At 43.2% G+C, this 14,405-nt stretch overlaps 1 protein-coding gene across 4 annotated transcripts in view; it reads right to left on the bottom strand.

The window, feature by feature from the left end:
• Nucleotides 1-2,325: 2,325 nt before the first annotated feature.
• IFT122 (intraflagellar transport 122) overlaps nucleotides 2,326-14,405 on the bottom strand; it is an 84,214-nt gene continuing 72,134 nt past the window's right edge. For all 4 annotated transcript variants that reach the window (XM_072989482.2, XM_072989483.2, XM_072989484.2 and 1 more), the window contains 5 exons: nucleotides 11,075-11,186; nucleotides 10,529-10,657; nucleotides 9,871-9,950; nucleotides 7,688-7,852; nucleotides 2,326-2,827 (listed from right to left, as the gene is read on the bottom strand). In XM_072989482.2, coding sequence (XP_072845583.2) covers nucleotides 2,741-2,827; nucleotides 7,688-7,852; nucleotides 9,871-9,950; nucleotides 10,529-10,657; nucleotides 11,075-11,186 — 573 coding nt within the window. In that variant the 3' untranslated portion in view covers nucleotides 2,326-2,740. The remainder of the gene's footprint in view (nucleotides 2,828-7,687; nucleotides 7,853-9,870; nucleotides 9,951-10,528; nucleotides 10,658-11,074; nucleotides 11,187-14,405) is intronic.

Genomic DNA, 14,405 nt, shown 5'->3' with positions numbered 1-14,405 from the left:
TTCTTATGCCTTCCCCTCTCATCCTGAGAGGTTACAGTAGATTTCTGCCCAAAATTTCCAGATTAGATACAGTAGTAGTCAGCTAACTAAAAAGTCCTGACTCAGCATAAAGTAAACACAGAAGACATATTACTATCTTCTATACTCTCAGGCCAAGATTGGGATGTTTTATTTTCTGGCCTTATAGTGCATGGTGGTGAACCTAGCAAGAGAGAGAAAGGATGTAATTTTGAATGTCATTTTCTCATTCTTCCATCTGAAAACTTTTCTATATCTTGGAGAATGGAGTTATTTAACCTCCTGACATACACTCTCTTCTCAATCTTATCCACTGCCCCTTTCAGGATTCTTTCTGTAAGAAGCTTGGGCAGGCTAATCCTCTTGTCTCTCCCTCACCAATCCTGTTCAGTTTTATCTCAGTTGACACTTTGCGTGCCACTGGCAGCATCTCTGAAAAAAAAAGTCCACATGCAGTTCCATGATTTTGCTTACTCTCTGCTGCTCACTCTTTGATCACTTCTGAGGCAACAGCTCTCTGTTGAATTTCAACCCTAAGGTATAAAAATGATCCATTGCAAAGTTTCTCAAATAACCAGAGAATACCAGGGTGGCTCAATAGCAAAGTGCAGCTTTGTAGATAATATAGAAGTAGCTTAACTATTTTGGAATACACACTCTTTTCTTCATGGAGATGTATATAACAAACTTTATAATGATAAATGTGTCTTAGATTACCTCTGTATTATCTAGATAATATGGAGTAGATTAATTATACAGGAGATACACTTCACACATCTCATTTAAGTCAGGCAAGTATAAATGTTACATCATGGTATTTTATGATCGGCGTGTTTTCAATTATATATATTGTATACCAAAATCCAGCTCTGTGGGAAAAATTGTGCTGGACGGGATCCCCTTGTGCAATCGGAATGATCTTAGTGGCAGCAGCAGATAGCTTCTGATTGAAAGCTTCATTCTGAAAATATCTGGGTTCATGCTCTGCATACTCCAAAATCACATAAGCATTTGATGAGCTGCAATCTGCACTGCTGATGATAGTACTACCCTTATGAAGGCAAAATCCACCCAAGGAGCGAGGAGGAATCGATGGCCTTCTCGGATGGGGGGTATGTGAGACAGGAGGCGAGAGTGGCATCCCGCTCACCGAAGTGCCGTCCCTCCTCCATACAGCAGAGAAGGAGGTACAAACCCAGCCTCTCTCATCCCCCAAAAGAACAGAGCAGGAGGAATACAAAAGCTAACCGTCAAAGGGACTCAGGGAAAAATGGCGGGAATGGAATGGAAGAAGAGGGTGGAGATTGAGGTGGGGGACAGCTGATATAAAGAGAAGGGAAGAGTAGTTGCCACCAGGTTGGGAATGGGTCTGGATGATCTATGGACTGGAGCATGGGAAAAACTGAGAGTGCCTAAGGAATAGGCTGACTATAAGAAAAGGGGGATCCCACCACGACCATCTTATTGGGGAGAGGCAGGACCAGGGAATGGAGGAGAAAGTTGAGAGAAGAGGAGAGAGTAGAGAGACAGAGAGAGAGAAGAGAGAGGTTAGAATGGAGGGTGAACAAAATGAGGAGGAAGGAGTATAGGGAGGACTCTGGAAGACCCTTACACCCAAAGGATGTCCTGCGTGGGTTGATGGCCGGGACGACGACACCATGCCCCTGCTGGAAGGTGAAGGGGGACAGACAGTGAACCTGAAATTCTTGACTGATTGGCTAGGTCTATGGAACTCTGGTGAAAGGAACCCCTTCCTGGACGACAAATGGAAGCCCCTTACCAACCCGTTGTCAGAAGGAGGAAGATGTTGGAACCATTTCGCTGATACTGATTATTTGTTGAATACACCAATAAATATCACACCTGTTTCTAAACAACAAAAATCTCCTGGTTTCTTTGCACAAAGGGAGGAGCCTAAAGTCGAACCCTCATATCCTTATGCAGGCAAAACCCACCCAACAGGATTTCAGCCTGCAACTGATGTTAACACATTTAAAGTAATTTGTTTGCTCTCTACTGTAGATTGTTCTCATAATCCTTGTTTCTATAAATATGCCAAAATGTCATGTCTTCTGGTCGCATGGAAGGATCCTTATGATTTTGATGTCTCTACAAATGAATGTTTTTGTGTCATGTCCCCTATGGGTCTTCTGCATAGTAAAATTCTTCTAAATATCAAAAGCACTTCTCAAGGAAGATGTTGTCCTCTGTCCAACCATGGCAATCTTGTCAAAATTGTTTCAGCCCATCTTTAAAACTATGTAAAAACAACCCCAGCACAAATAAATGTTCAAAAGAAAAAGCATATACTTTAAAAAAATATTTATTGGAAGTTATAACAAAACCAAAATAATAAAGGACCCAATCAAAACTAAAAACAAGATGTTTTCTCTCCAGCATAGATTTCAACCTTAATGATTATTGTTCAGCCTGTGACAAATAGACAAGGTGCCATGAAAATGTTTGAAATACATTCTAGGGTAACAGTGTTTAAATATATACATAGAAATCTATAAACTCTCTTTTTCGTTTAACTTTACAGATGTATGAGGTAGTCATAAAAATTCTGCAATTACACTTGTATAATTTCCTATATATCATGTTATCTTGCCTGCAGTTCCCCCACCCAAGTTGTTAGGAAAGCCTAAAGAAACCCAGAAACACTTAATAATACAATCCCGGCAGCAGAATTGCTCCATGCCTGAGTGACTGCGTTCTCTCATTAGCAGGATTCATCTGACTTCCTCCGACAATATGGACAACAGTTGTATTGAAGCACCAGGAGCTCGTAATCTTCTGAATGAAACATCTGCAAATTAGGGTTGCAGGTGTCAGGTGTGCCACAATAACAGAAGTTATTAATCATCCATGTAAATGCTAGCACAAGACCCTAGTAGCATGCAAGAAAACCATCAGTGGTTCATTCAGCCCCACTTTCTCCCACCTAATGAATGCTACCACCTGCCTGTAATGCCCGATTGCTTTTTCCATAGGACAAACAGGCCAACCTCTATAAATGTACACAAATCCTACATAAACATGCAAACATCAAGAAACCTGTGGGAGAACATTTCATTTTTGCTGACTTTTATAGTCACCAGAGGTTAACAAAAAGATTTAAATGGAAGACTTCAGCCTAAAAGTGATGTACTATGTTAACTCATTTAACTGCATCAAGTTTGGGTTCATTCATCATTAGGTGATTATAATGGGCATGTTTAGCCTTTAGAAAAGAAGACTGAGGGGAGATACGATAGCACTTTTCAAATACTTGAAAGACGGTCATACAGAAGAACAGCAGGATTTGTTCTCTGTCATTCCAGTGTGCAGGATACATAGTAATGTAGCTCAAGCTACAGGAAGCCAGATTTTGGCTGAATATCAGGAAAAACTTCCTGTTAGAGCAGTATGACAATGGAACTAATTACCCTGGGAGTCAATCCAACAACCACATGTCAGATCTGTTTTGATTTGTATTTCTGCACTGAGCAGTGGTTTGGACTAAATGACCTTATAGACCCCTTCCAACACCATGATTATATGATGATAATAACTCCATGCTATCAAGTTGATTCTGACTTATGGTGACCCTTTTCTCTATATAGAGAGTACTCAGAAGTGGTTTATCATTCCGTTCCTTTCGGGGCACCCTGGGGTTGTGTAGCTTGCCAAAGGCCACAAAGGCTGGCTCTTCTCACAGGAGGCACAGTGGGAAATCAAACTCCCATTTTCTGGCTCTGCAGCTGGATACCTAACTCACTGAACTATCCAGCCAGGTAATGGTGTGATTATACCATAAGATAAACTAATTGTTCTCCTTCTAGTGTTAATGTAATGCATAAGGGGGGGGGAAGCAAGTAATACTTAGAGTGATGACTATTGTGAATGGTACACTGGGCTTTCACAGTGAGGGTCTATTCTAGTAAGGTCAGAGGAAGAATCAACAAGACTGGGTTCAACCAATCACAAGCCAGCTCAGGCGGCAGGATAGATGTGATGCTGAAACAGTTTTTACTGACTCTGGAGTCCTCTTCCTGTCTTCCTAAGGACAGAAGACAAAAAAGAGAAACAGGAAGGTTTTGGATGTTTGGGGTGGAAATATGCTTTTGGGGAGGGAAAGAACCTGGGAACCTGGGAGATGATTTGAAAACCCAGTTGTGGTGGTGGTCATGCCCGTTTTGTACAAAGTACAAAACTCTTCCAGCACCATCAGCTGCAGTTCCGGGTCAACACTGATGCTTGCCACCTCTGACAACAGAAATGGACTCTTTCCTGGAGGGTTTGAGAAAGGAGTCTAAAGGAGCCTAAGTCCCTGAGTCTAATGTAGGCAAAGCAGCAATGAAAGGAAAAGTGTTCTAGTATGGATGAGAGGGTTTTACTATATATTCTTCTCTCACTAGAAAAAGTGAACTAGCTAACCTTTTCTCAGTTTCTCTCACAATACCCTTAAGGGCTCCATCTCCAAACAACCTGAGGCCAAACTGGCCCAAGAGTGAGGACCAGCCTCCCACCACCTAACCCCCCCACCCCGGACAGGAAATGGCATGCCACTATAGAGGAGGCAAAATTCTGATGGAAAGGGAAATCGTGTCAATGGGGTGGCATCAACTATGAACTACATGGTTTCATACATTATGAGTAAGCTTCTGTGAAGAGAGTTGAAGCACAAATCTGTGCTCTGTAAAATATTCTCTGTCCAGAGAAGGGAAGGCTTGGCAAACAAGACAGCTGGCTGAGGCTCCTGTCACTGACGGGACAGAGAAGTCATGTGCTTTGCAGTTAAACATTTCTGCACTTTTTTCATCTGGGTCCTCGGATAGAGGCACACCACCAAGGCCCCAGATAGTAACAACGACACAGGAGAATAAAATAAAAGGGTCTTTAGCATCCCTATTGCTTAGGATACAAGGCGTACAAGTTACGAACTGTATAAGGAGCCCTCTTGCTTTGAATAGCAGAATCCCACTCCTCGTTCAGCAGATGAAAAAAATGGAGGGAAAGGGGATTTCCTTAACAGAAGGTCTGGCAGACAGAGGACTGTGAATGTTCTTGGCAGCAGTACCTGCACCTTCCAGGTTTTAGTGATCAGCCTTGGTTTTGCGCATTAGTGGGCAGAGAGAGAGGCCCAAGGTGGAAATAACTTTAGACACAAGAGTAGAAAAATCTTCAGAGTGAAGAAGACTATGTAAGGGGAATCCCTCTAGATCCTCGCTTCCCAACAACTCTCCTCCTTCCTCTTTTGATAGAACAAGTAAACCTGAGGAAGATTGGGAGAGGGGGGAATCTGAATTCAAACTTTCAAACCTATACCTGCTTCCTCCTCAGAATGATGAATGGGGGAAACACTTTGGGGTGGGTGGGGAGGAGGCTGAAGCATACAGAAATGTTTTCATTTTTGAGAAAATGTCCCCCCCCACCAGTGCTAAGGCAGAAAAAGCCATGCCTGTAATTCAGAAAAAAATATATCCTCAATGAATTGTTCAAAGGAGCCAGAATCACTTTCTTGTGCTCATAGTAAAGGGGCAAAGTGTGAGGAGGGCATAGAAGGGAGTCGGGTGTCATTCACAGAGTCCAGTAGGTGATGCACAGAATGAGTCACTGCCAGAAATGAGGGCAGGTGCCACACAACCTCCAGGGGTGATAAGAGTTCCTCCTGGCTGCTCCTGGACTCCAGAGAACAAGCCCGCCAAGAAAGGACACAAAAGGCAGCCGCCAAGAAAGGACACAAAAGGCAGCATCAAACACACCAGGAGCCAGGTGTGGATGCTACTAGAAAAGTGGCCAGATGAAGCACCTCGGTCGGCTGAAAGGTAGGTGTGGAAGGGGCTGTTCCCCATTTTGTGGATTCCTCCTCTGAACCACCCAGAGACCATATCCCTCTGTTTTGCTCTGTGCATCTTGGTTTTGCCTAGAAGTAGTACAGACCTACTGCTGTTCTTCATATGCTGTTGTCTTTAAACCCACCACTATACAATTTTCTCTATGTATACAAATGCATCTAAACCAAGGATATACCGTATTTTTTGCTCCATAAGACGCACTTTTTTCCCTCCAAAATGTGGGGAGGAATGTCCGTGCGTCTTATGGACCGAAGGCAGCAATTTCGTCGCTGCTGGCCCCATGGGGGGGAGCGTTGCAAGGGTCCGGGTGAGCCTTCCAGGACCCTTGCGAGGCTCCCCCACGGGGCCAGCGCCGGCGAAATCGCCGGCTACCAGGTGGGGGGAACGTCGCAAGGATCCTGGAAGCTCACTCAGACCCTTGCGACGCTCCTCCCACCACTGCACGGGCCAGCACTGGCAAAATCGCCAGTTTCTGGGAGTGTTTTGAGGCTTCCCAAGCCTCAAAATACTCCCAGAAGCTGGCGATTTTACCCCCCTGGCCCCGTGGGGGGAGGGTGGCAAAGGTCCAAGGGAGCCTCCTAGGACCCTTGCCACGCTCCCCCCCCCCCCGCACAGGGCCAGCACCGGCAAAATCGCCAGTTTCTGGGAGTGTTTTGAGGCTTCCCAAGCCTCAAAACACTCTCAGAAGCTGGCGATTTTACCCCCCCCCCGACCCCATGGAGGGCTGGGGGGAGCGTGGCAAGGGTCTGAGGGAGCCTCCCAGGACCCTTGCCACACACCCCCGCACAGGGCCAGCACCGGCAAAATCACCAGTTTCTGAGAGTCTTTTGAGGCTTGGGAAGCCTCTGAAGGAGTCCCAGAAGGTGGCGATTTTGCCCCCTCTGACCCCCGGGGGGGCAGGGTGAGCCTCCAAAGGATCCTAGGATGTGTTCCATAAGATGGACCTCTCCATAAGGCTCACCAATTTTTAGGAGAAGAAAACAAATTATTTTTTCCTGTTTTCTTCTCCTAAAAATTTGGTGCGTCTTGTGGAAAGGTGCGTCTTATGGAGCGAAAAATATGGTACTTCATATATGTAATGGCGTGGTCTCCAGTTCATGGAAATGCACATCTTTAAGGTGCCATGGGACCCTTCACTGCATCTGCTATAAAAAGACTAAGACAACCATCTTCCAGGAAACAGTAATTTGCAATGTAATGAACTGTTCATCTGTGTATAGCATTTTCAGTACATTTAATCATAATCACTAACCTTCAAGAACAAACCACAGTGCTTGAAATCTCCTAAATATAAATTGTTCAAGCATCTTGCAAAGTTTCCTCTCAAAAAATACAGGCCCTTGACAAGTTCCACATGCCAAAGTGACCATACTCTCAAGATGGCTGAATTTAGATACATTATCCCTTAGAATCCTTTAATTGTATAGTACTTTCCCCCTATTCATCCTCAAACCATGTTTCTTCCCACTAAGAACTCCCTCTTCCTCCAAACCAACCAATTTACTGTCTTAATGTTTCCACCAGAATGTCAGGGGAGGGGAGGGGGAGAGAGATAAAAAACCCACAGATTCACTCTCATCCTTTAATGAACAGATTCACTGGTTGACTCTTATAGCGCTTAACTCACTTAATTTCTCAAAACTAGCAACCACAGATCCATCTTTATTCAAGTCTTTCTCACACATGCTTTAGATAATTTTATTGTTGAACAAAAATTTCTACTTTTTAATAAGATAAGAAAGAGCCAAACTGATATCTCTGGTGTTTATTTTTAAGAAATAACCAGACTCCACCCTCCTTGCTCCTCCTGATTAAAATATTATTCATACCTGAAAGCAGAACGGACACATGGTAATTGGATTATCTGGAAGCAGCGACCGGAAGTATTGCCACTGTAATGGCTTTGGCCAGCGTTTGACCAGCACATCTCTCCTACTCATGGACCTGAGAACTGCACGGTTCACTACCACAGGAACAAATTCTGACCCTCCTTGCTGCAGGTAAAAAGCAATTGGAAAAAGGAATAAAATGAGTGAATTGGCCAGACCACTGGGGAAACGAGATCTTCTCAGAAATGTGTGTCGTCATATTTAGAAAATCAGTTTCCCTTTGCACTGCAAGGGTTACCAGTTCCTTTCCCATTCTCTATTAGGCCTGGAAATATTCCTAGTTTTGGAGGGCTTACCCACGTCATCTTACAATGAAAGTCAATGAAAGCACTGAAGAGGAAACATTAATTAGATTTATCCAAAGTCTAAAAATATTCAGCACCAGAACTAATCACATTTCTGCCATCTAGGATAGAAATCAAATGGTTCAAATTATCCACAATGTATTTATTTTCCCTTAATTTGTAACAAATATCATTGTGGTGTAGTGCAGTGGTCCCCAACTTTTTTAACCTCGTGGACCAGTTGGGGAAGGCGGGGCACCTCCCGCACTCGCTCACGCGCATGTGTGGAGCAGGAGGGTGCTCATGCGGGTGCTCATGCGCATGCACAGAGTGGGGGGGTGTTAGTGCGGGTGCACTTGCGCTTGTGTGCATGCACAAAGGGCGCTCAGGGAACAATTGTGTGCATGCGCTAAGGGCTGGGGAAGTGCTCGTGTGGGGGCTCAGTGGGGGGGAGTGTGGGCGGGGGTGGTCAGTCTCCTTGGCCCGGTCCAGCTCAGGCCACGGCACCAGGCACCAGGTCGCAGACTGGGGGTTGGGGACCTCTGGTATAGTGGACAGACTTGAAAGAGATAGGTTCAAATTCCCACTCAACCATGGAGACTCACTCAGGGAGTGGAACTTGTAAAACTGCTCCTTACATATTTCATGTATATTGAAAGCCCTACTAGGATAACTGTGAGTTGCTTCTGACTAGATTGCACATTACACACATTATTTGAAATGGTTATGGGCCTACAGGAATATCAGTTTCCACAAAATTATTGGTGCTTTAGTTTAGGGAAGTATTCCCAGTCAATAATTGTTTTGGAGCTCCCTGAAAAATTACAGATATTCCAAAGAAGCTTCAGTCCCTTGGAATGTATGCAGGAATCATACATTTAGACAGCCATTGTCTTTATATCACATCATGCCATTTCACTACTGGTTTTCTGTAGCTTCATTTTTGACATGAAATCTCCCGTCCCCCTGCAAAATCTTTATTAGTCACATGTCACTGCAATGGCCTTGTCTGGACTATGATTCATTTTGTCGTCCTGTGGCCCTCCGTTTTCAAACCAAAGTTCAATCACTTTTGACTCTTGTTGCTAATCTTCTTGAAGTCAAAAAGGCTAGGAATCTTCAAAATTATATCATTTGGCTCCAAATGGTAAGAGGTTTGAATGTGGGATAAAGCTCAGCATCACTACATGGCAAAATGAACTAGAGGTCATATTTCAATGGCTTTGGCAGGATCTACAGCCATTGAAACAGCAACTACAGCTGCCACCAAATAGCTGCCCACTTTACCACAGCAGCTATTTTGACTTTAAGAAAAAGTAAATGCATCTCAAAATGTAAAAAAGGGAAGTGTTTAATATCCAAGATCCTTTCATTTTAATCAGTGTTTTAGAAAATAATGGTTTATTTAAAAATGCAGTAATTATATGGAGAGGGACATACAGTACTGGATATTGCCATGTGACTTTTAAATGATCCTTTCTTGTAGTGATTTTCAGGAGCCCTCTTGCAATTTTCACTGGATGACCCATTTCTAATTGTTCAGGTTGAATCACCCAGCCCTGTCAAGTAATGCTGACAGAGGTCAGATACGCCCCCAACAGTACTGGGCATTAAGAACCAAGACGAGCGGGGAAGTCAGAACGGATAATCCTATATCTAGCCCAGCAAAGCAGGAACTTTGCAGAAAACCTGCAAACTACATCTGGAATAGAAATATGACACAAAGAGCACTTTTGGTGGGAGGAGCTCCTCCGGCCTATCTCTCGGTAACTCAATAGTAGCGCAAAGGAAGCAACCAGATAAAGCCACCTTTAAGCAAAACAAGAAAATAATTCTAACCTCAAAACTCAGTTTTGCTGTAAATGGATCCTCCCCTTCAATCTCATCTCCTTTATACAGAAGCCTCATTGTTTGCACATCTAGGAACATTTGTTAGGGAGGAAATAAGAGTCCAAGATGTACATTGTATAACAGTAAACAATACAAAGACAAAACTAAACAATTCTATGACCTTTCAAGCACTCGTTTCTGCTCTTTTCTTCTCCAGCAATGTAAAGTTCCAAAACTGACACGTAATTTCAGCAACTTTTGGACTTATGCAGAACCATTGCTTCTTCTTGGTCATGAGCAGCAGATTCCAGAAATTAGATATCTGCAGTTACAGAACAAGGAAGCTTGACATTGTCTCTTTCCTCCTTTCTCCCAAAGTTCATTAAGACTGTTATTTTCTTTTCTTCTGGATACTGTTACACATAGCATCCTGATTTCCTGTTTTAAAAATAGATTTTGTTCCCTCTGCCCTTTTATTATTGCAGTCAGTAATAATGAGACTCCAATAGTGAAAGGAGCACTTTAGCCTATAAAAATGACAACAAACAGTAATGCTATCAGCAACGATGGATTTCAAAATAAGCTCAATATAGTTGACTCTTTGGCTGGAGTATGTACTTAAGAGAAAGGGCTTTAGTGACATTCTTTCCTGGGAATGGAAGGATACTGTCGTTCATCTGCTCTTGCCATTTACTGTCCCGTTTGTTTAGTCTTGGTGCTTCTAGATCAATCAGAGCAACAGCTTCTTCATCTGTGATCCCCTCCTCTAAGTAAAACTCAACCAAGTGTAAGACATCTGAACAGGATAAAGGACAGATTATCATATGTTAAAATAATTAAAATGCCTGCTAATGGAGATATAAAACATTACTTTCTCTACCTATCTCAACCTGAAGACATGCAATAAATACCGAAAACCAACCCATTTTGAATTTTTCCCAAATGCTCCTGGAGTGTGAGTTTGCAGGGGGAAGTGAGTCAAATTTAAAAGAAAGTGGCAGCTACTTATTGGTGTCGTTAATATATAGTCCAACTGAGAATTGTAGCAGATTAATTTCTCCAAGCGTTATATTTATCAACTCCAATTAAGAAAAAGAAGATGTTAGGCCCTAAACTGTTAGCTCTAGTTTTAACAATTCAGAAAGGCAAGAAGTTCACATTCTGCAGCCATCAGACACACTTTGTTGATATGAGCTGCAATCTTCCAACGCACCGTAAGACGAAGCGGCAAAGATAAAGGGTTGTCTACAATTAATGCAAACATTTCCCAGGTTATTCAGCAAAGGGTTGTGGGTGGAACATCTGTAGCACAAGGGGACAAGCTCCTGCAAAGAAACGTACAGAGGCAAGGTCACCATAAACAGACCTGAACAATGTGAACTGCATAACATGGAACAACGTTGGCCTACAGGTTCTCCTCCCACTGGTGACAGCAATAGGATTTAACTATGTGATCTTCCAGGAGGCTGTTCAGCTTTTTAAAATATTTCAACAATGTCAGATATTGCCTTACAGAAACTGAAGGCGATCCTGGCTCCATCCTTAGAAGTAGAAAAAGGATGCCTTGAGGAAGTCCAGAATTTTCCTTTGGAAATGATTCTGGATTGATTCCAGCCAAGGAAGCACCTCCTCATTTCATCCCCAGACATCAGCACCACACAGATGTTACATAATTACTCTGCCTTGCAATATTTTAAATGCAGGGACTATCACTTGGCCCTCCTTAGAAAATGATAATTAAAAAAAAATTCCCAAAGTCCACTGGGCAAATTTAAGAGCTGCATTAGCATGTGCCTTCCAGCACAACGACTCTAGGAACAAGATGTACAATTAGTCAGTAGTCGAGATGGACATGTCTTAAGTTGGGCCTCTTTATATGAAGTTACCTATGGTGGCAAATGGATCCTCTCCCCACCCACCCCTGCCTCCTCCAGTAGCTGATCACTCATTGGCTGTGTGGGAAGAACCCCTGTGCCACCTCCTCATCCGGGTGGCTGGCTGCCAGGGGTGGCAGAAACAGGCAGCCCAAGAAGGAGGACCCCAGTGGCACACAACACAAAGTGAGTGGCCCATCTGGCCCAGGGGGTGGAGGGAGGTTCTGCATGGCAGGTAATTTAAGTCATGCCCATCTGTAGACAGTAGCTAAAGGAAGAGCATTGTTCTACTCACTGTGCATTAACTGCCCATCAGTGTTTGCTTTTACTATTACCAAGGGTCACCATTTTTGTTTTATAAGTACCGTATTTTTCCGTTTAGAAGACGACCCAATGTATAAGATGATCGCCCCTTTTCTAACCCCAAATTAGAAAATTTGATCCCTGCTTTCCCCTTCCTTAGGAGCTTACCAAAAGGGAAAAGTAAGTATCAAAGGGCTCCCTTTGACCGCCGCTTTTCCTTGCCTTTTGTGAAGCCACGGGGCTTAGCAAAAAGGAAAAGAAGGCTCCCTTCGGGTAAAGCAGCCATGAAAGGGCTGCAAGATCGCAGCCCTTTGATCCTGAAGCACTTTCATGGCTTCTTTAGGATCAAAGGGCTGCAATCATGCCACCCTTTCATGGCTGTGTTACCCGCAGGGTTTAGGAAGCGGATGAAGCAGCCATGAAAGGGCTTCAGGATGAAAGGGCTGCAATTGTACAGCCCTTTCACGGCTGCTTTACCCAAGGGGAGCCTTCCCTTCCTTTTTGCTAAGCCCCGTGGCTTTGCACAAGGCAGGGAAAGCAGCTGCCTTCCATGTATAAAACGACCCTCAATTTTTCGTCTAATCATTTAAGGAAAAGGTGTCATTTTATACATGGAAAAATACGGTAATCCTCAGGTTCTTCTTTTCACAGTAATGAGCTAGTCATGCTTGCATAGGACTCAAAGTACAGTGGCATAGCCATTATGAGAACTCTTACTCCTCCGTAGCATCCCATGCTACTTCCCCAAAAAGCTGCTCCTGAAATACTGGGTATCGTTCCACAGCAGCCAGAAGGGAGAAATCCCACACACCTTCTGTGTGAACAAGGGAGCAGCTGGATGCACTCTTTAGATTCTAACCACTGAATATGAGTAATAGTCACTCCAGTAATATACTTATTTTTGTGGCCAATTCATTTAATTTTTTTTTAATATGATTCAACATAATTCAAATACTGAATCAGTTAATGAAATAATATAGATAGAAAAAAAGTACATGCGTCCCTATGGCTGTAACTCTTAGAAATGATCTCTTAAATTAAAAATATTATCAAAACTTTGGAATTTGGAGGACCGCTAGAAGATAGTAGCAATTGTGAAGAAACACCGTGAATGAGTTCATCTTTATGATAAGCCAAATCCAAGATGCTTAGGCCAAATGTAACTTACTTTCTGGTTAGCTTATCAGGGTCATCTGATGGTACAGGATAAAAAATATGCCAAAGAATTTAAGACAAAAAACTCCTGACCAAAGTAAAAAAGAATGAAGAAGAAAATAAAAACTCACTCTCCGTCCAGCAGCATAAAATGAGATACAGAAAGTTTAGGACAAAAAATAACAAATAAACAGGATATAGAATCGTGTGGGGAAATTGTATGCTTTTACAATGTGTATAGCAGAAATTGTTTTGGGCACAGGTCAGTAAGGATGATCATTAACCTGCTGTCTATTGTCTCTGGGTAATGTAGTTAAAGTGTCTACCTCAGGAATGTTTACATTGTCTGTGTATTTGAAGTTAGCTGTGTCTGTTTACTATTAACTGTCTGTTTACCAGCCTGTCTGTTTACCAACCACTCTGTTTACTGATGCCTTTGTATTCAAGGAAATTACCTGTCTGTTTACCAGCACTCTGGTTATTCTGTTGTGTATTCAAGAAATTAGTTACCTCTGTATTGATTAACTAGTGCAAAGGTAGTAGAGTACAATAAAAAAGGGGGCACGGCAAAGGAGGGAGATTCCATCTGGACAGAGGCCTGACGGCAGGCTGTCCTTGTTCATCCGGATCCCGTCCTGCAAACCACACTTGAGTGTCCTGTCTCTCTTTCTTTTCCCCCTTGCTGGTCAAGGAGAAAGATCCCTGCCCTGAGGGTTCATCTGCAAGACCCCTACTTCCCCTCATCTTGCAGATCCCAACAGAATCGCTGTAGGGTTGGAAGGGACCTTGGAGGTCTTCTAGTCCAACTGCTGCCCAAGGCAGGAGACCTCGTATCATCCCGGACCTCATACTATCCCAGACAGATGGCTGTCCAATCGTTTCTTGAAAACCTCCAGTGATGTGATGTTAGATATGACAAAGGGCTTCATTTAAGAATTTGGGAGGAGGTGGGTGAATATGCCCACTAGCCATCCTCAAAGACTGTGTATATCTGGAAGCATGTGAACTTCCTTTAAGCAGCACTCGGGCCAACACTGGAAGCCAAAACTGTTGGCTCAATAGGTTTCCAAACAATCTGAGCCAGCCTAGGAATTCTTATTTTCTGATGTTCCTTTAAATAATTGGATTGCTTCAGCAACCAGCCAGTCATAAAACAAGGACAATGAAGGCCTTTAAACCTCTATAAATATTCTTCCTGAATACGCCTGCTTC

Source organism: Pogona vitticeps, chromosome 2 (genome assembly GCF_051106095.1).
Source record: "Pogona vitticeps strain Pit_001003342236 chromosome 2, PviZW2.1, whole genome shotgun sequence".
Lineage (NCBI taxonomy): Eukaryota > Metazoa > Chordata > Lepidosauria > Squamata > Agamidae > Pogona > Pogona vitticeps.
The sequence above is the reverse complement of the archived record's forward strand: the minus strand, read 5'-3'. Positions and strand labels throughout refer to the sequence as shown.